At 31.2% G+C, this 22,634-nt stretch overlaps 1 protein-coding gene across 3 annotated transcripts in view; it reads left to right on the forward strand.

Annotated features, from left to right (window-relative positions):
* LOC145314587 (uncharacterized) overlaps nt 1-22,088 on the forward strand; it is a 64,165-nt gene extending 42,077 nt beyond the window's left edge. For 2 of the 3 annotated variants that reach the window (XM_080154567.1, XM_080154568.1), the window contains 8 exons: nt 5,063-5,148; nt 5,743-5,859; nt 11,163-11,321; nt 11,669-11,784; nt 12,372-12,435; nt 17,897-17,977; nt 18,582-18,659; nt 19,670-22,088. In XM_080154567.1, the coding sequence (XP_080010693.1) occupies nt 5,063-5,148; nt 5,743-5,859; nt 11,163-11,321; nt 11,669-11,784; nt 12,372-12,435; nt 17,897-17,977; nt 18,582-18,659; nt 19,670-19,822 (854 nt within the window). In that variant the 3' untranslated portion in view covers nt 19,823-22,088. The remainder of the gene's footprint in view (nt 1-5,062; nt 5,149-5,742; nt 5,860-11,162; nt 11,322-11,668; nt 11,785-12,371; nt 12,436-17,896; nt 17,978-18,581; nt 18,660-19,669) is intronic. The other variant, XM_080154570.1, reaches the window with a different exon arrangement.
* Nucleotides 22,089-22,634: the final 546 nt, after the last annotated feature.

Here is a 22,634-nt window from a genome sequence, read left to right on the forward strand (position 1 = left end):
CAAATTAACCCAACTTTCAAGCTACCCTTAGACACGGAGGCTCTTATTTGGACCACAGTTGAGCTAGAACGACGTTCTTTACCTTTTTGGAAATTACATGACAATTCAGCTATGATTGTCAACACAATCTATAGTCTAAAATGAGTTTTGAAGTTCCATACGGGTCGCTGAAATCGAGAACCGAGAAATTTTCACAATTTTTCACGATTTTTGACGTTTTTGACATCTCAAAATCTGCCACGTTTCACTTTGCTAGAGTACTACGGCCAAGCAATTTCAGATAGAGAGCTCTAGTCTTTTCTAGTGTCTTACTTATGTAACTAAGAGTATCTCCAGCAAGTTTTGAAACCGTACCTCACCTACAGATGGGCTGAGGTCAGATTAAGTGGGACCTAGTCGAGAATCAAGATTAAACCACCGTGCGCATTTCGAATCTGCCTTGTTGAACATATTCGTGGCCAGCTCGGAGTATATGTCCCTAATCGTCCAAATATTTTTTTTGTGCTGAAAGTTCATTACCTAAGGTTTTTATAGTGGGGTTAAACGTCCTGATTGGTCAAGTAGTTTTGACGCTATGGCCGTTTTAAACAAGTCCGGATTTATGTGCCCCACCCTGTATTTACCCATCATAATTGCATAAAACAGTTTTGCAGAGTGCTACAAACCTTTTCAAAAATTAAAAAATAGCAATTTACTTTTGTAGCTTTTCTATACAAAATAGGAGATATTTGTTATATAAAATTTCATGTAATATATTCAAACAATTGTTTAAAAGAAATATTGGTGTTACAACAAGGCTATTCCATCCGCATCAAATCCGCTGAATCTTGCTGGCATACATTAGCTTAAAAATCGTAGCAGCAGCTAAACCCCCTTCCCCACATTTTAAAAATCATCCGTGGGTTAAAATCATTCCGACTACTTAGTCCCTGGTCAAAACCGCTACCATTTATTTTTGTACCAATTTTGCAGTCTAGTTGAATTCAATGTCATGATAAATTAGATAGATAGATAGATAAAGTCAGAGATAAGGAGAGCTATTTAGAAGAAGAAAAAAGTTAAATAGTGGAACAGGTTAAACAAGTTAAACTGATTTAAAAACACCTACATAAGTGCTATAATCGAAAATGATACAACATATGAAGCTAAACATAATACAACCTTCACTAAAATCAAAACAAATTTTAGAAGTCCTTTTAATTTGTTTGTATTGTAATAACAATTATTTGCAATGGATTTTTGAAACATAAAATTTTATCTAAGTATTGTTTATTTAATTATCAGAAAAGTTGTAAGCAAAAGTATTTTTCTTAAGATTATTTATTACCTCCCCTTAGGTCAGATTATAAGTAAATTGAATGGTAGGTTTCTAAGGATGTGATGTCTCAGTAATATTACATTTCAAAACAAAACTAATAAAGTCTTCAAATATACTGTGATAATATATAATTTAAAAGCTCTAAGAACCATTCTAGATGTTTTATCTTGCAAGTAAGATGATGCATCTTGTCTGGACAATGGATGTAATATAAATAACATGTTTCAAAAAAACTTCCATAGTAATTTTTGACATAAGACACTTTTTAATAACAAAAAAGATTTTTATAAATTCAGAAAGCAATTTTAAATAAGTAATGGTTATGTTAATGTTACAGCCTGAACTTAATAATATTTATGTATGTCAATTCAAAATATTTCAGTTTTTAAACGTTTTATCCAATGGTTGCAAATTTCTTGTCTGCTAAAAATACATTTCTTAAGTCTTGGTGGATCGAAAAGGTAAAAAATGCAGATTTTACAAAACTATATTCTTGCCTATATAAAAAATTTCTAAATTAAAATTTCTTTGATATTATTATTATTTACAATTTTTTTTACTTTTTGACAGTAAGATAGATGTACACACTTTTTGCTCCATCTATGTGTTGAGACTATAAAATTGCATAATAAGTGGGTATAAAAGAATGTCCACTAATTTAATCTTTATCTGCACAATTTTAGAATAACGGGGAACATATAATTCTTTATATTCAAAAGAAAAGCTGTTTTTCTATACTAAGGGCTTGTAAGTACGGCCATATGTCAAAAATAGCTCTTTTTGTTAATTTAGACATGTTAGAAATGTCCTGTAAATTTTAAATTTTATATAATTATTTCCGTTACGATTAGGTACGATTTAGAAAGTGTAGCAACTCTATAATCGTTACCAGTAAGTCCGTACGTCCATCTTAAATGTGCAAATTTTTTACTTTTTTGACATACATTTTTGTGATGCTCTGAACAAATTTGTCTTTATTTATATACTTTAAAATCTAAGTACTGCTTTTTTATAGGAGAAAATACAGAATGTATCCTTATTATAAAAATAATGCAAAATAGCAATTTTAACATGATCGAGTTGCAAAACATCGAAATGATTGAATCATAACTATGTATTATATTTTTATTACACAATAATGTTACTAGAATTGCATAATAACATGAAATGATATTATATTAATTATAATCAGATTTAAATTATATTGCTGGATAATATTTCTTACTTGCTTATTATATCAACTTGGATAACTTGGATTATTGTGTTTATAAGAATCAATGCACAATAACAAGCTAACAATTTGGATGATCTATTTCTATAAATTATGTAAAAAATCAGTCAATACACAAAAGATAGACCTCGTTTTAACTATGGCAATTATAGCCGGCCGTTCTAAATTTTTCAAGCAATAGAAAGTTAGCATAACTTTTTTTGGATCATGGAAAGAAAACAAAGTCATTCCTTAATTGGGACAGAAGTCACCTTCCTAGGAAGGACATAAGTAGCTTCCCTTATGTGAGAATTTGTTAGATGAAGGGCATAACTTGTCTCCCTTAACAAAGATTTTGCAAGATGAAGGACATAAGTAGCCTCCCTTCACCACACAAAACCTAGCTTTTTGGTCCTTCACATAGCAAAATCTTGCATAAAATAGTTTATCTGTCCTTCACATAGCAAATTCTTGCAAAACATAGCATTTATGTCCTTCACATAGCAAATTCTTGCAAAACATAGCAAATTCTTGCAAATCATAGCAAATTCTTGCAAAACATAGCATTTATGTCCTTCACATAGCAAATTCTTGCAAAACATAGCAAATTCTTGCAAAACATAGCATTTATGTCCTTCACATAGCAAATTCTTGCAAAACATAGCAAATTCTTGCAAAACATAGCATTTATGTCCTTCACATAGCAAATTCTTGCAAAACATAGCAAATTCTTGCAAAACATAGCAAATTCTTGCAAAACATAGCATTTATGTCCTTCACATAGCAAATTCTTGCAAAACATAGCAAATTCTTGCAAAACATGGCAAATTCTTGCAAAACATAGCATTTATGTCCTTCACATAGCAAATTCTTGCAAAACATAGCAAATTCTTGCAAAACATAGCAAATTCTTGCAAAACATAGCATTTATGTCCTTCACATAGCAAATTCTTGCAAAACTTAGCATTTATGTCCTTAACATAGCATTTTGGTCCTTCACATAGCAAAATCTCACAAAACATAGGTTTTTCTGACCTTTTTCTACCAGGAGATCAGAACTAAATCAGAACACACATAACAAGAGTTTTACATAATTTAACTCTGCATAAATTATGATAATTCATTATTATTACCCCTCCCCCCCCCTTTTTATAATTTACCCCTGCATAAATTATGATAATTCTTTATTATTACCCCTCCCCCCCCCTATTTAAAATTTACCCCTGCATAAATTATGATAATTTATGCTGAGTTAAATGTACTGTTTGAACTTCTATCTAACAGGATATGAGAACTGGGAGGTTGTGACACAAAAGAGGCCAGCTATGGTGCCATGTAGGAAAAGTGGCATTGCATTCTAGGGCCTAAAAGGCGTCATAGCTGGCCCCTTTTCAGTCCATCATATGACATGGGAAGGAGGTTGAGGAGCATTTTATGCAGTCTAAATTCCCAAGAATGCAATGCCACTTTTCCTACATGGCACCACCTCCCATGTCATATGATAGAGGCCAGCTATGACGCCTTTTAGGAAAAGTGGCATAGCATAGTGGAATTTAGGCTGCATAAAATGCTCCTCAACCTCCTTCCCATGTCATATGATGGACTGGAAAGGGGCCAATTGAATAATTGTTAATCTGAATGTACTATGTAAACACTCTTGTTATGTGTGTTCTGATTAAGTTCTCATATCCTGTTAGATAGAAGTTCAAACAGTACAAGAATTTGCTATGTGAAGGACATAAATGCTATGTTTTGCAAGAATTTGCTATGTTTTGCAAGAATTTGCTATGTTTTGCAAGAATTTGCTATGTTTTGCAAGAATTTGCTATGTGAAGGACATAAATGCTATGTTTTGCAAGAATTTGCTATGTTTTGCAAGAATTTGCTATGTTTTGCAAGAATTTGCTATGTTTTGCAAGAATTTGCTATGTGAAGGACATAAATGCTATGTTTTGCAAGAATTTGCTATGTTTTGCAAGAATTTGCTATGTGAAGGACATAAATGCTATGTTTTGCAAGAATTTGCTATGTTTTGCAAGAATTTGCTATGTGAAGGACATAAATGCTATGTTTTGCAAGAATTTGCTATGTTTTGCAAGAATTTGCTATGTGAAGGACATAAATGCTATGTTTTGCAAGAATTTGCTATGTTTTGCAAGAATTTGCTATGTGAAGGACATAAATGCTATGTTTTGCAAGAATTTGCTATGTGAATGACAGAAATGCTATTTTTTGTGAGGTTTTGCTATGTGAAGGACAGAATAGCTAAGTTTTGCAACTTGAAGGACATAAGCAGCCTTCCTAATGTAAGAATTTGTCAGACAAAGGACATAAGTCACCTCCCTTAAGTTAGATTTTGTTAGATGAAGGACATAAGTAGCCTTCCTTAGACCAATTTTCAATTACTTGATTACTTGCCATTAAAATATTCAGATATTTAGAAGTAAATTAATAGGTTAATTTACATAATCTAGATTATTTTTAACTGAGTAGCCTAAGCAATTTTTGTTACTATTTTATCCTTCCTTGTCTAGGTTCTGATGATGATAGTTTTGGCGCGAGAGACTCCCACGGCCTTCCACCCCGTCCTCCATCCTCCAGGTCACGTGACAAATCTTCCAGGGAGGTGTTCCTACAAATAAACTAGAGTCTTAGACGAGTACAAAATCTGGATAAGAGAAAGAAAACGAAGTACCGGGTTTCGTCGTTTTTTCGCAGTAGCTTTTGATAGGTTATTTCATGTTAGGTAAATGTTAATGATTGCCCTGCAGGGTTAGGAAATTAGCCCCGCAGGGGCTAGAAATAGAAGAAAAGATGTTGTGAAAATACAACTAAACCCGCTGCTTCGTTTTCTTTCCATTATCCAAAAGTACCTACAATTTTCCTGTCAACAGTGTAAATTTGTTGTATCCCCATTCTTACAAACACCTAATGCATTTGGTAAAGTAGAAAACTAAACTCTGTCTTAAAAGTGTGCCTGTTAATTGGCCATGCCATTCCTCCTCCTTATGAAAATATAAAGATATGAACAACACCAAAATAACCAATTTTAAATGTTCCAATAGTTGTATTGCATTTTAAGACCAAGACTTGAACTAATTACCTCTATTAAAAATAACCAAAGTACAAATAAAATCTGATCATCTTCATATAATGTAGCTGAAAAATTTACAATTTTCACTGTAAATTTTACTGTGATGTGTAAACACCTCGTAGGTCAATTACCCCGTCTAGTGCTATGAGTGAGCGGTCACCCCGACCCACCACACCATCCAGCGGTCATCACAGTGCAGGCTCCAAGCTTTCTGCCTCTCCACAATCTCCACCTCAGGTATAAATAGAAATATAGGTCCCAAGACTTTAGACACACAAACAACCTATCCATGTGTTTTTTTTATCCAAATTAATGAAACATTTGAATATATAGCTACTGAAATGTTAAACGATAAAAAAGTCTATAGATATACTTATAAAAATATTGTAGAAAGATATTGACTAAATAATAAGTTTAAATAAACGCAAAATCAATCATTAGATGAATAGCCATAAAGCCAATGCGCGATTAATAGATTTGAAAGGAAAAAAAAGATAAATGAAGATACATTTTTTAAAAAGTAGCCATATAGACCAAAAGTAAAAATAATTAACTTTTATTAACTGATGCAAAAGTTAACTTTTATATGAAATTGTGTGTGTGTTTATGTAACCTAACACAATCTTGCTTCCTTGCCTGACATATATCAAAAATAACAAACTTTTAAAATACCTTGAAATTTTGATTTGATCTTTTAATCTTTATATTTTTGCGGATTTTCCTTGTGAAAATCTTAATTACACAAATATATATGTATTTAATGATCGATCTTGTACGTTCTAATTAATATGCATATTTGAGCAAATACATAAAACTCAAACTAATAATTATACTTATATCGTACACATTATGGGCAAATTTAAAACATTGCTCAAAATTTTGACTGTTTATAACAAAAGTGTTACGTTAAGCTTTTTCTGTATATGGAATGATGAAGAAAAAATCTACAATTCTATTTATGGAGTAAAAAATCTACTAAATCTTTTTTCTTCGCCTTTTTCTGTCCAACTTAACATTAAGGGATAGGGTTAAGAATTCAGAATAAAAGAATTGAAAAAACAAAAATATTAATATGCTAGTAGAAATCACTTTTAATTAACTTTACCGTCGACATTAATTAGAATTATTAGAATTATTGCAAGTCTATTAGATGTATGCAATGACCCCCTTTATTTCAACGCATTTCATTACAATTATTTGTTCGACATACTGCTATAGAGATCCTTATATCTAAGATTGATTTAAAAGCAAAAATGGATATTTCATAGGGACGTCTAAGCTTTTTATTTTTATGGGAGTAAAATAAGAGGTTAAAAAGGTATGAGGGGGGGGGGTAATCTTGTGAAATTTTAAAATTTTGATGGGGGTAAAATGAGGGATTCCCAGGTATAAAGGGGTAAAGGCCTCTTTTCCTCCACCCTTGGACGTGTATGAGTTCTTTTTTTTAGTAAACTAGTCCCTGGCTTTTCAAGTTTGCATTGAAGACTAGAAATGTGAATTGCAAGATACAGATCCAAGATAAAAATATGCATGCAAAACAGTAAAGATTGAGAGACATTACCTACAATACAAAAACTTCTTTATAATGACCAAAAGTTCTATAGATAATATATTTTGTGGCAAACAAGATCTTGAATTAATAATTTTTTGTTTAGAATTAAATTGAGGAGGAATGAATCACCTTATTTTTGTAGGAGGGAGAAAAACATTTCATTTGGGTATTTCTCTTGGGAGATTGACCTACCCCCTCTCAAAAACTTCCCAGGACCTGAAAGGGAGAACTTAATCTGTCAATTGAATAAAGAGAATCTTTGGTATTGACAAACACACAAACACATCCTACATCTTTTACAGAAGAATTTTTAAAACCCATAGATATTATATTTACATGATAATAAGTTTGTTATAAAAGTCTTTTTTGCCAACTAGCTTTTTTAGTGTATTATACTTTTTGTGTAAACACCCCAATACAAAGATAGGGTTTGGGAATTGCCTTTTTATGTATTTAGAAGAAAATTTGGATTGCTGTGAGGTCTTGTTGTATAGGGGTCCGTAGATCTTACCATTCCTTGATTATATGCATTTTAACGTCAACTTTGATAGATACGGAACATCTCTGCAAGTTCCTATTGTAGTCTCATTGGTATGACTTTATGAAAAAAGGAATTTAGTCTTGAATTCTTCCACCAATTCAAATAGGGCTAGAAGAATGGTTATTTTTTGGGGTTAGTTTTTATAAATATTAAGTTGATTTTTGACGGCAATTTTATAGCTATATGTCTAAGGTGTGTAACGTTCTTTACATGAAAGAATAGTAATATTTTTTTTCTTTTAAAAAAAGGCATCAGTTTTTGTGATTAATCAAACTTCTATTTCTTTGTTTTTTTAGTTTTGTTTTTTCTCCTATTCTTTCCTTCTTACAATTGTGTTTCTTTTATTTATTTTTTCTTGCAAATTTTACCTTTTTTGGATTTTGATTATATTTTTTCATTATTTTTTAAAATGTAAATAACCTAATCTTCCGATTAAAATTCAAACTAAATGCATAAGCTTGTGGATTTTATTGATCTAGTTATTTTTGCAATGAAAATAAGCGAAGGATTGTTTTGCAAGTATGTGATAGGTTAGCTCTAGCTCTGTTTGAATTGTTGGATTTAAATACCCTTCCCCTACAGTAAATATTACATGCCCCCACCTCCAAAAATGCAAATTAACCTCCCTATCCAGATTTTTTTAGCCCCCCACCTCAAATAAACAAGGATGACAACATCCATAAAAGCGAAGCACTGAAACGGTAGAACAAACGGACATTAACACTTGTATAGTGTTAGAACTTAATTATCATAATATGAATTTATAAGAGTCAAAGCTAAATTGTAAGTAAATTTGTTGTAAAACTGCTTGATACAGGATAATTTTTATGGACATACTTACTTTTTTAGGACTTGATTATAGAGTTGCTTCGCTTATTACATTATACTTTGTTGTCCCAGGAATCAATATACCAAAAATCAGATCAATCCGATGATTTGATCACATAAAAATTTGTTGTTAAAAAAGTAAAAAAATCAACATGTTTAAAATGGACGTACGGACATTTTGGTAATGATTATAGAGTTGCTACGCTTTCTAAATCGTACCTAACTACTAAAGGAATCAACATGCAAAATTTGATATCGATAGGACAATTCTAACATGCCTAAATTAACGGAAAAAGCTATCCGTTACGGACGTACGGACGGACGTACGGACGGACCGACCCTAATTATAGAAAAGCTTAGCTTTTAAAAACCTTGGAAGTCCTTGTTTAGGAATAGGTGATTTTTAACTAAAAACATTAGATAGAACAGATGAACAACTATTCTCATTTTTCTTCTTATAATAAAAAATTTATTTTTCTGACACTTTGGACGATTTTTAGAGGTCCCTCTAGATCCCACCTTTTGCCTAAAGTTTTGCCTTTGGTGGTTTGTTTTTATAAAAAAATGGATTGCAGATAAATTATTTGACATTTTCCTTTCCCTACCACCCTATGAAATGAAGACAGCTAACAAAGTGTAAAATCGTGGTGTCTCTTAATTAGAAACATTTGCTCTACCAATAGATTTATTATTATTTGGATCTTACATCACAATTCTCTAATAAAGTGAAACTTGTGGCTGGCTAAAAAGATGATCCCCATATCCACTCCCTTACTCCATTCCCTCCCCTCCTACTGAATGAACGAACTGATCTATATATGATTTCCATGATAGGAACCTAAATTGACGACAATTTTTTCCGCTGTCATAATATCCACGTATGTTCTATATCCATTGCTCCCAGAATACAAAAAGAGGGAGGTGTATTAGGATATGAATATGTTCTAACCTATTTTTGTTTTCATATTTTAATCCCTTGAATTCAAGTCTTAGCTTCTATCGATTTTAGTATGTTTCTTATTACAGATAACTTGTTGATTTGGAATTTTTAATCGTTTGATATCTTACACGAAGATTCCTTTTTTTTATTGAATAAATTCTGGAACGTGAAGAAATTTAGTGTAGCATAATCTTCGACATTTAAAGCACTGCAACTTTAAATCTTTAAATTAAAGCTGCAACTCTATCTTTGTTGGTTGTTCGTTTTTATTTGCTTGTTTAGATTAAATTTTCTTCTCCTTTTTTTTGTAATTTTTCCCTGTCCCGAACTATCTTAATTCAAAAGCACAGCTTTTCTGCAATCAGTTGCTTTACATCATTTAAACTATAAATAGCTTTTGAATTGATAGAATTGTCCTATTAACCTTACCTTTAATATTACAATATTATCAGCTATCAACTTCAAAATGTCTATTTGAATATAAATAAAATATAAATATAAATTTTGTTTTGCCAAAATGACCAATTTTTTGTTTGATCATCTCCTTAATAAACACACAAAAGTAGAAAAGTAACAAAAGATGTTAAAAAAGGAGTGAAAGAAAAGATAATCTTTCAACTGAGTTCTTAATCTCTCCGTTTAGAGTTCATAATAATGTCTTTGTGGAAATGATATTTGAGGTAAAGATGATAGAGTAAACACATAATACATTTTAACTTTATTATAACTCATTGAGGTGTGCTGGTATAAACACAAAAATAGACAAAGTATAAGAATTTGAGGGAGGTGGGGATTTTCTTCTATTTGGAGATTAACCTATCATACCTTCAAATATATACAAACTAACACACAAACTATGTATATTAAGATTATTTTCAAAGGATAACTAAAATTTACAACAATTCTAAGTTACATATAGACATATAACTCTAGTTACACCTACTTTGTAAAGGTACTTGCGGCTAAGCCCCTTGAGGCCTCTCGGGGCACATAAGGTGGGAGGGGAAAAGTCGACAAACCCTCATATTAATTTAAGTTTTTAAAATTTTTAAAGGATTTTATTTTTTTTTTTGGGGGGGGGGGTGTAATTTTATTTGGAAGGTACATTTACCATTCCCAAAAATAGTTTTAAAACCTTCCATAAACCTATACGTAGCTTCACATAAAAGAAGGATTATATCAGTTAAGCAGTTAGCGAGATCATTCGCTACAGACAAAAAAAGCTTACTACTTTATATTATAAGATAGCCTAAATATGTGACAACTAGGCCAACTTAAATCTACTTTATATATACTTTATATGTCTCTAGAACCTTTCCTACAAAAGGAAATAATTATATTGATGCCCAATAATAAAATACATTTTTATTTTCAAAATATATCTTACGGCATTCTTTGATTACTCTAATTTCTAAAGACTTGCAGATCATTATCAGATAAAAGTTTAACTCTACTACCAAAATTCTATATCTACCTTCTATTTATCTATCTTAACTTCTGTTTTTTATCTATCTATCTAAATGTTTGTGACTACTCTCGTTTTAAATTTATCTTTGAATATTTGTTTTCTCCATCTTCATAAAGTGAAACTACGTTTTTCTATTATTTATCTTTAACTTAAAGTTCATGGTTTTGCATTTTTTTAAAAGATACTATCTATTTATACATTTTCTACCTAGATGCGTAGCCCTGACAGCACAACCCAGCAGCAGAGCCCCGAGGTAACCTCCCTGGAGGCCTCCAAGTCAACCCGCAGCTCTGAGATCAACCTGGCAGAGGGCAGTGTCCTACCCAGACTTAGGAAGGAGATTGAGAGTCTGAAGAAAAAGTTCCTCCAGGTAATAAGTTTGTTTACAATTTCTTTCTTTAACAGACACAAAAAAAAGGTTCCTCTATTTAATTGCTTATTATTTTGTAAATTTATATTCTCATCCCTTTTATCATCATTTCTTTCAGAAACCTTTTTAGCCGATTCCAGCAAACTTACTCCAATATGATTTGGGTCCAAACACTCTTATAAACAGCATTTTATTTTTTTTCGGCTCCTTAAAATGTTGGGCATTCTGGCTACCTTGAACCATTTCAAATATCATCATTTGCAAACATTAAAGAATAAGCTTTTTATTAAGATTATCACATCTTCAAAAATTAATACAAGTAACTGATTATCATATTTTGTCTTCAGGCTGAGACTGAATGGAACAACGAAAGAAGTACATTTATTGAAGAACTTACTAGGAGAAGGGATGATTTTGGAGAGATTACTACCGACCTACAGGTCTTGGAGGCTGAAAGGTTTAGGTAAAATATATGTTTCATTATTCAAACTATTTCTTTTCTTTAATGCTCTTTTTGTTCAATGGTTGAATGCTGCCTTACTATTTGTCTTTTTGTCTGTCTATCTGCTTATCTATCTGTTTGTCTAATTGGCTATCTATCTGACTGTATATCCTTTTGTATTGTCTGTTTGTCTATTTGTATTTCTATTTGTATACTATGTCGGTATGTCTGTCTGTATGTCTGTATGTCTGTATGTCTGTATGTCTGTCTGTCTGTCTGTATATCTGTTTGTATGTCTGTCTTTATGTATGCTTATTTGTCTCTTTATCTGTCTATATAGGTGTCTGTATATCTGTCAATCTGTCTGTCAAATTGTATGACTATCTGACAGTTTGTTTATCTATCTGTTTTTCTATCTATTTGTCTATCTGTTTGTCTATCTGTCTGCATACCTGTCAGTATATCTGTCTGTCAATCAGTCGGCCAATTTGTCTGTCAAATTAGCTGTCTATCTGTCTATTTGTCTGTCTTTTTTTCTCTCTGTCTTTCTTTCTGTCTGTCTATCTTATCACCTTTTTTCAAGCAATAATTCCACATATTTTTTTAAGGTTATCATTGTTAGAAGACAAAGTAAAAGAGGTTCTTGGCATGCTCAAGACATTAAACAACATGGTAAGACATTCATTTTATTCAAATCTTTTTTTTTGTTACTGGATATGGATATAATTTTAAGTTATTATTCTAACATAAAATACCATTTTAAGGTTTTTTTTTGTTTGGTTTTATGAGGGACTCAAAGTGCGTTTTAAAGACTTTTTTACGTCAAATCACTCCTTTTAAATACCAGACAAATAAACATTTGTAGAAACATTAGAGCATCTTTAGAGTCATTTTTTTATTCTTGAAATCGTCTTTTAGTAAAGGGAACCAAACAAAGTAAAAGATGGATAAGATACAGACCATAAGGAAAGATACAGACATATTAACAGAGTAGAAGCTGATTGGCTAGGAGTATCTTCACTGAAAAAATCAGTTGTCTATCTATAATAGCAGCCTTAAAAAATATAATTTTTCCTGTGAAAATATAATATAAGTCAAAGCAAGACGTACAAAATTAAGGAAATTTTTAAATTTAAATGCTGAAAGTATAGTGATAAAAATACAATTTGAGGCCTCTTTCTTGAATAGCAGCTAAGAAAAATAGTTTTACTGTAGTTGACATTGAATTAAACAGTAGCCTCCCTTCAAAAAAATAATTGTATGTAAGTCTAAACTGAAATGTGTACTTTCAAGTAACTTAATGAACAGAACTGTTGATTTTTTTGCAAAAGTTGCTCAATTTAACATTTAAACTATTTTCTGTATTGTATAAACACTATAAATGTTATGTGTGACTGAAGTTATATTTAGGGCCCCGACAAAGAGTTCTAAGAATAGCTTAAAGGGTGCTTCTAAAAAATAGTTTTTCTACTTAAGACGATACATTTAAAGCAGAATGAAACCTTTATTAAAATTACAAGGGGCTCTACTCTTTTGAAACACCCTTAGAATAGTTTCAAAGACTAAACGTAGAAAAATACTTTCATTTTTTAAAGCAAATTTAAAATCATTAAGTTTTTCTGCAAAGTCGTCACTGAAAAAAGGAAAATTTAAAATATTTGAAAAGCAGACATACAGGTAGAGTGAGTTTATACTATAGTATGTCATTTTCGGGTGGTGTAAAAACACCGTGTGTAAAAAGACCACTCCCTTTACTATGCAGAAAACTGACTAACAATAGCATAATATTACAGGGACAATATAAACTTTGGATGCTTATAAAATAGAAAATATTATACTAATAATAGCATAGTATAAAGTTTTGGTATTTTTACATAGCAATCATCTTTTATTGCAGTTTGAATAGTATAACTCGATTTGAGGGAAACTGCTGTGATTAGAATAATAGATGAGCTACTTGGATGGTCTGAAATATCCCATAGAAGTAATAGAAACACTGTCATTTTTAAAAAGGCTACTAAACATTATTCAATAGTCCCTTTCGTGACAACGTCTCTTAAAAGGACTCTCCACAGAAAAATCAACTTTGGATTTTTGAAAATCTAACCTGAAACTATTATTCTCTGTTCAATTTTAGGCATTTTTTGTTTTTGTGGCATCGTGATCGAAGCCCTTTGAAAATTTTGTCCGCCGCCTATTTGTACTGCCGCTACACAGTTATGGAATCTCAACGACAAAGATATTTTTATCCAATCTTGACAAGTGAGGTATTTTTGGAAAGAGGAATATACATAGAAAACGCCTATGAAAATTAGAAAATCCGCAGAAATCATATTTGCAAGTTATTTGCAAAAATCTGCAATGTTAATTTGCAAAATTAATTTCATGCCTTAAATGACTTATTTAAAAAGAAATCTTTTTATGAAATGTGTTTATCTATAAGTTTAGAACATAATTAAGGCAAAAAAATTTCTTTAGTGTTACTTTTTTCACCTTATATATGAAAAAAGCAGTTTCTCACATTTTATGATAAAAAAAGGTATAGGAACAAAAAATATGTTTTTTCTTGATGTAAACACAATAATTGGCATAAAATCTATCATCCTAAATGTAAAAATCAGATATAGAATCCTTTTTAGAGCAAAAATAGTGCAAAAAGTAACCAAGACATTTTTGCAAAGTATGAAAATCTGAAGAAAATAGTTCTTTTTGATTTTGATATACATATCAGATAAATGTATATAAAATTAGTGATCAAAAACTATAAAACAAGTTATAACTTTTTCAATCCTATCATTGATTAAAATGCACTTTTAGGTTTACTTATTACCAAAGTAGCACATAAAAACTCTTTTTATTAAGTTATTAAACAAAATAAATTCAAATCAACAATTAGGCGTTTTTTATAATGCAGTAGACCATTTTGTAGTTGGTTTTTTTGGCATTTATTTTGTTTAATTACATCATAAAAAGAGCTTTTATGCACTACTTCGGTAATTCTTAAACCTAAAAGTGCAATTTAATCAATGACAGTGTTGAAAAAACTTATAACATGTTTTATAGTTTTTGATCACTAATTTTATTTACATTTATCTGATATGTATATCAAAAGCAAAAAGAACTATTTTCTTCAGATTTTCATACTTTGCTCTAAAAAGGATTCTATATCTGATTTTTACATTTAGGATGTTAGATTTTATGCCAATTATTGTGTTTACATCAAGAAAAATCATATTTTTTGTTCCTATACCTTTTTTTATCATAAAATGTGAGAAACTGCTTTTTTCATATGTAAGGTGAAAAAAGTAACACTAAAAAAATTTTTTTTGCCCTAAGTATGTTCTAATCTTATAAATAAACACATTTCATAAAAAGATTTTTTCTAAATAAGTCATTTAAGGCATGAAATTAATTTTGCAAATTAGCATTGCAGATTTTTGCAAATAACTTGCAAATATGATTTCTGCGGATTTTCTAATTTTCATAGGCGTTTTCTATATATATTCCTCTTTCCAAAAATACCTCACTTGTCAAGATTGGATAAAAAAATCTCTGTCGTTGAGATTCCATAACTGTGGCTATAACAATATATACTACACTTTCCTCCACTCAATATATGTTTGCCGCTAAAGAACATTTGCTCCATTGCAACCGGCCGCTCTACGATTTATCCTCTTCCTTGACTGGACAATCCGCCGCCTCCAGTTTGTGTTCGCCTCCGCCAAATATAACTATCTTTTGCCGCAGTTGCCGCATTCATCGCCCTTCTCCGCCGCTACTCCGCTATACATTGCGTACGTGGCTATACACAACACCCCCAGCCTCCATTTAATTTCTGAACAAGGGAGAGGGGAGCATGTATTGAACCGCGACGTACAGCAATGAATAGCGGAGTAGCGGCGGAGAAGGGCGATGAATGCGGCAACATAGAAGCTAAAAATCACTAAAGCAGCACAAATTGAATGGCGGGAGGATTCACTTAAAGGAGGTAAAAAATTTCAAAGGGCTTCGATCGCGATGCCACAAAAACAAAAAATGCTTAAAATTGAACAGAGAATAATAATTTCAGGTTAGATTTTCAAAAATCCAAAGTTGATTTTTCTGTGGAGAGTCCTTTTAAGGGGTGTTTCGTCGTATTTTCACAGAAGCTTTTGATAGGTTATTTATTTTAAGTGAGGTTCGATTGGGTTAAAACTTAGGTGATTGCCCCGCAGAGTTAGGCAATTGGCCCCGCAGGGACTAGAAATAAGGGAAAAGCTACTGTGAAAATACGACGAAACGCACCATATATCAACCAATATATCTATTTTTACATATCCTAATTTTATCTAAATTTCATTTTCTTATTGTGCAGTAACTTTTTAAAGTAGAAAAGTATAAACATACATCTTAAGTTGTATATTAAAATGGTAAGTTACATGATTTACACCCAATACCTGTCTAATTGTTCAGTTTAAGTATTTAAAAGCAGGGATGGGACAGCAGATTGTAAATTATATTGGTACCCAAAGTTTTATAAACACGTTCTCTTATTAGTTGTATTACTAACTTTACAAACTTGCATTAGATTTGGTTATTTCCATTCAATTAAAATAGCAGTGTCAAAACTTTTCAGTTATTAAATTAATCAACAGAAAAGTAAACAATAGTAATTGGATTTTTCACCAGATTTTCATATCCTTATACTAAAGTAACCGGATGTCTATGTGTCTGTCTGTGTGTCTGTACCGAAGGATCTCGCTAACCGCTGAACCGATCGGGTTCTCCTTAACAAGGCAGCTTCTCATAAGTCCCGGGAAGGTTTATAACTATTTTGGGGGAGGGTACCACCACCCTCCCAAGAGAAATGACAAAAAAATCAAAAAAAATTCAAATTTAGAGGAGACTTCAACGTCAAATAAGGTGGTATCGTACATAAAAAATTAACTTTAACAAACAACAACATTTAAAGTGCCACTAGAGGCCTCTAGGGGCGTAGCCGCTAGTACTATTATAAAGTGCTACCTTAAATTGGTTAAAATCGATCCACCCTCTTTACCCCATCCCCTCCTACTGGATGAACGAAAAGAACAATAAATGAGGTCCATAATAGCAAAGCAACCTAAATTGACGACAGAATTTTTTCTTTGTCAATATATCCACGTATTCTATTGCCATTATATTTAAATATATTTCGTTATTTTTAATTTTTCTATCCTTGTATCCGTCTGATAAACACTTGTTGATTGTGTTATTCTATCACTTCCACATATTATCAACTATTCCTTGTCAAAGACATACAAAATAGAGGGTTGGGGGTGATTGTCCCTCACAAATATTTCAAAAATAGATTGGCATCATTATTCGAGGCCCTTAGTTTATTACTCATTGAAATTTTTTGGGTCATTTCACACCCAAAAAGTGAGTTTTATCCCTCTAACCCCCCACACCCCCACCTAATGAAAATGTTAATAAGAGTTAGCAATGGTTAGAGGACAGTTTTTGCAATTGTGATTATAAGTGATTGTAAGGGCTGGTCATTTGATAATGTAATACAGTTTGCAGAAGTAAAGGCACACCATTGGATGTTTATTGGATATAAGATATACGTGGATATAATTACAGAGGAAATTTTGTTGTAAATTTATGTTGCTAATATGAACCTTATTTATTGGTAAGTTCTTTCATCCAGTAAGGGGGGAAGGGACTGGATAATGGGATGGATGAGGTTTTTTTTTATTTTAGCCAGCTGCGAGTAGATGAAAATCTGATGCAATATCCAAGTTATAATATATCGATTGGATGTTAATCTTTCATTAAATGTATTTATTTGTTTTAAGGGGAAATTAAAGAACACGTACAAAGTCGGTGGATATTTATTTATACGTAAATAAAAAGAGAAAAACTTCATAAAAACACATATTCTTATTTTAATCAAAACAAGGATTACTATTTTCATATAATAGTAACTCAAACATTGAGCTTTTTGCCTGACATTGAAACCTATATTATTACCAACATTAAAAAACCTAAGCTTCTCTATGATTAGGGCCTTTGTGACCTTCCGTACGTCACAGTTAGCTATTTTCTTAAATATTGGCATGTTAGAACTTGGACTTTGGATGATGTTAGATTATATTTATCTTTTTTTAAGAAAATCAGTCAATCAGCACTTGGAAAGTTGGTTCTGGAAGCTGTAGATAAATCTGTTGATCCCATGATGGGAGAAATTCAGGTAAAAAATATTTTGTTATTCAAGTAATTAACGGACTTGTTCCAAAATTATAATCACTTAAAAATTGGCATGCTATTGTTGATTTCAATGATTTAAGTCGCTTACATAGCTTTATAAAAGGTGTTTGTGGCTGACATGATGTCTGCAGGTTTCCTTTGAAAGTAGCGGCGGCGCCCCTAGCACCTTGGAGCTTTGAATTTGATGTAAATAAAGAAATCACTCAAAAATCGGACAAGTGATGTCATAAAAATGAGGGAGATGAAAGGAGAAGTGGGAAAGAAAACCCCTAAAAAAGAGATGGATAATCAATCATTTGTATGAAGTCATACGTTTGATTTTTAGTGTCAATTTGATGGGAAAGGGATGGGCAGAAAAATAGCCTATAATCATACCGAGGCTTGTGTCTGAAAATAAATTAGCCTATAAAAATACATGGCCTATGTGAAGCTTCCCTAAAATAAAGAACTCAGCTGTTATATGACTAAATCAAAATTGATCATGGCTGCCAAAATGCTGGTTATCAAAGAATATTTTTGGCGAAACGGGTATTTTATCGGTTTTTGTCGTTGCCATTCTTGTTAATTAATTATCCAATTCATTTTAGGTGTTCAAATTTTTAAACTGTTTGTATCAAAGCACTCGGGAATATGAAAGATTAGCAGCTGATAATTTACTTACTCAGGCAACAAATGCTTAAAAATATTAAATAAGAAAAATTGTTTTCACGCCTAAATTGGGATTGTTAACACATTAGGACTAATTCAATGTAAAAATTTACCTTTTTTGTGCAAACTAAAGGCTTTGGACTACACATCTGTCTTGAAGTGTAAATGGAAAACAAAACATGTCTGCCCTATAAGAAGAAAACAAAAGTTTTAGACATTTATATCAAGATTAATTCCTGAAATTTTTAAAATATTCTGACGAGGTTTTTTTTTGAGAAAATTATATTTGAAAATTTCAAGTTCAATTTTTATCCCCTAGGAGTTAAAGCATAATCATGACAAGAAAAGCAAAGATTGTTTATTTAAAGTTTTGAACAACTTTGCTTTTATGAAGTCTTTCATAAAACCTCTCTATATATGATTTATTTAAGGCTGAATTTCCGTGACCTTAGCAAAGCAACTGATAAAAATGGCCATTAATTAACTCCCTTCAAGAGTGGTTTTATGAAGAACTTTATAAAAGCAAACTTGTTCAAAGTGTTTAAAAAGTATGCTTTGCTTTTCTTGTCTTGATTATGCGGTAACTCCTAGGGGATGAAAATTGAACTTAATTTTCAAATCTAATTTTCTCAAAAAACCCTCGTTAGTATAATTTGAAAATTTTAGGATTTAATCTTGTTTTAAATGTCTAAAACTTTTGTTTTCTTCTTATAGGCCAGACATTTTTCGTTTTCCATTTACACTTCAAGAAAGATGTGACCAGGAAGGGTGGTTTACTGAAATGTTGAGATATCCCTTGCAGGTTTTAAATATAAGGATGACTTTTTTAAAGCTTTTGAATCAATTGCTGTAAAGCAAACCTTATTATGCATACCTATCTTTCACATAGGTTTGTCTATTTTGTTTAATATGAATGCGTAAGCCCCCCTCCCCCCCTGGAATAAGTTTTTATAGAAACCTTTTCCCTCTGAAAAGGGTTAAATTGTTAAAGGGTTAAATTAAATTCAAATATTTGCTGCTGTGTCAGGCGCTTGAAGCAGTCGAGGACGCCAACTCAGACAGCAGCACCTCCTCAACCTCCAGCGAGTCTCTGGGAGTAATGCCGGAGGGGATGGACACCATCCGCCCGAGGAAGGTGCGGGTTCAGGCACCCAATCCTACTTTTGATATTAATACTTAGTGACAAAAAATGGTGATTACAGCACAATATTTCAGATATAAGACATTGGCATAGAAATCTACAATTAAAGTGATTTATATGTTGTTTAATAAAACAAGTGAAAAAAGGATTATAGATTCATTGTGAGAGAAAATGTTATATTTGATCATTACTAATAGAAAATAATATAAAAATAGTGAAATATAAAGTTAAAACTGCCATTTCAATTAAAATTATATTCAGAGTGATCTCTTTTAATAGAATTTAAATAATCTTTGTGCCATTTTAGAGTAAAAATAGCGAGTTTTTTTTAAAGAAAATATTAACAATTTTGATAAATAAAAAAGCATCTTTAGAAATTATACGAGTTTAAGTGGCAAAACTGCTTTATTTCTTGTTTATAAAATTTTTAAATGAATTTACTTTTGTTAGTTAAAATTTGGGTGGGTTTCTGTTTATAGTTTATTTTGAAGCAAATACCAAAGATCCAATTATTTGCTAGATAATTTGGAGGGGGAGTGTTATTCTGATTAACAAAAATAGAATGAACAAACTTAATTTTGTTAGCGTAGTCGGGATTAATTCGTGTTAAGAAAATGTATGTGCCTCCTTTATCATTTTCAATACTGATAGGTAGTTTAGATATTTTATTATTTAAACAAGAACTATAGACTAATATACTTTTAAAATAACACCTACTACTGCTATATCGGGAGGGGGGCACAAATAGTAGCAGTAGAATAAATGCCTAGGCATGATTAATTTTTACAAATAAGAAATAAGTCAAAATACCTTTTTCTTTTCAGAATAAATCTCCCTCCGATTTTGTATAATTTCTAGGCGTGTGTCTTGAATAAAAATATAGACAAATTTTACTTTAATTTCTTTATTGGTTTCTGTTGTTAGGGTCTATTGGTTGCAAAGAAAACTAGAAAAGAAAAATAATATATTTTTTCAGTATGGCTTTGAAACCGATTGATATCCGCTGGATTAGAACTGGTTCTCAGCGACACTGATAAATCATATATGGTGTCGTATTGAAAACAATTTTCCACGAAGATTAAAATAAAAATTATAAATTAAACACCAGTTTGTAAGCAAAGGCTTCGGTCCTCGAAACTAACAAAACTGGTTTTGATCTGAGATTTTTTTCTTCTAATATCCGCGGAATGTTGTCTATAATATGATGTAATAAATAACTATTATTCATGTTTTTTAAGCAGTAAAATGTTATGCAAATATTACATAATCATAAATGTTGCAGGGCGTTTTGTAGATTAAGATCAATTTTTTGGTTATTTTTATTTAATTTCAGTTTGGCAGCTGATACGTTCTTTCTTTACTTTAGGTGCTTTTATTGCTGTTTGGCTATTGATTCACTAAAATTTCAAGATATTTTGGTTTTTCCAATTTTACTAAAAGGGGAACATTTTCAAAGTGGGTGTGTTTACGGAAGGGTGAAAAGCATTTTAAGAAAGAAATTTTTTTTCATCTGCCTTACTGAGTTATCCATCAATGCAAGTTCAAACTCATCTGTCATAATTACATAAAGTCACAAATAAGGGGTATGGAATCTGCAGAAAAAAAACTATTTTCAAGTATGGCTTCAAAACCGATTAATATCCTCTGGATTAGAACAGGTTATCAGCCATACTGAAAAATCATGTAATCATCGTATTACAGTCAATTTTCCACGAATTTGGAAACAAACATCATAAAATTAATAATAGTTGGTTGTTTTAGCCCTGGCCTTCGGCCCCTTGGTGTTAACAAAATGGTTTTGACCATATAACTTTTAGTTTTTTATTTTGCGCGGAAAGTTGTCTATGATACGATGCGTTAGCTATAACTATTACAATATTCAATATTTTTTCAAAAAGTTAAATTGCTGTTGGTGGATTTTTCTTCTTCTATTTGTAACTATTTAAAGAATTATATTATTCAATATATATAGGCAAAAATAGTTTTTTCTTTAGATTCTATATACCTTATCCCATTATTAGTTACAAATAAGTATAAAGGTAGTCTTAAAAGTGATTAATTAATTGTTTAAATTTAAATACTAACTTATATTAATAAAGTTTATAAATTCTTTTACTAATTTTATCAAACATCGAAGTACAATTTTAGATTAATGAAAATAAATATTTGTATAATTTTTGTCGTAACATATAATGCAATTAAAAATAGTTTTGATTTTATAAAGCTAACACTATTAAAATTATAAATCTAGTCATTTATTTGATAATTCTTTATTGTTTTAACAGAATAAATATAACGAGAAAAATTTGTTTTGTTTTTTAGATTTATCTTAAGCACATCTACAATATTGTATTTTTTGTTTGTTTGTTCGTCACTAAAGATTATCATTTAAAGTAGGATACTAGCCATATACAGCAGGGATCTAAAGGGATAAGACAATGGCCGATAAATTGATGAACATCCCATATTAAGGTACACAAAATTATCCCTTAGATTACAAATAGTGGTTGAAACGTTTGGACACTTAAACTAATGAATCAACCAACAAAAAATCATTAAAAGTCCCCGAAGTTGAAACGTTTGGACACTTAACTAATGAAGCGACTAATCCAAATTTAATTCAAGTCTCCAAAGTTGTTAAGCCAATTAATAAGAAAGCGTTATGATAAACTTTGTGGACTTGTGCAATATAAACAGCCAAATGTCCCCTTTCCCCTGCGGATATGCAGTAAGGGAGGGAACATTGGGCTGTTAATACACTAGTGCCAAAAGTCTTATAATAACGTTTTCGTATTTGTTGGCTTAACAACCTTGGGGACTTTTATTGAATTTTGATAAGTTGGTTAATTTA

This window comes from Acartia tonsa, chromosome 3 (genome assembly GCF_053477335.1).
Source record: "Acartia tonsa isolate MP-2025a chromosome 3, ASM5347733v1, whole genome shotgun sequence".
Lineage (NCBI taxonomy): Eukaryota > Metazoa > Arthropoda > Copepoda > Calanoida > Acartiidae > Acartia > Acartia tonsa.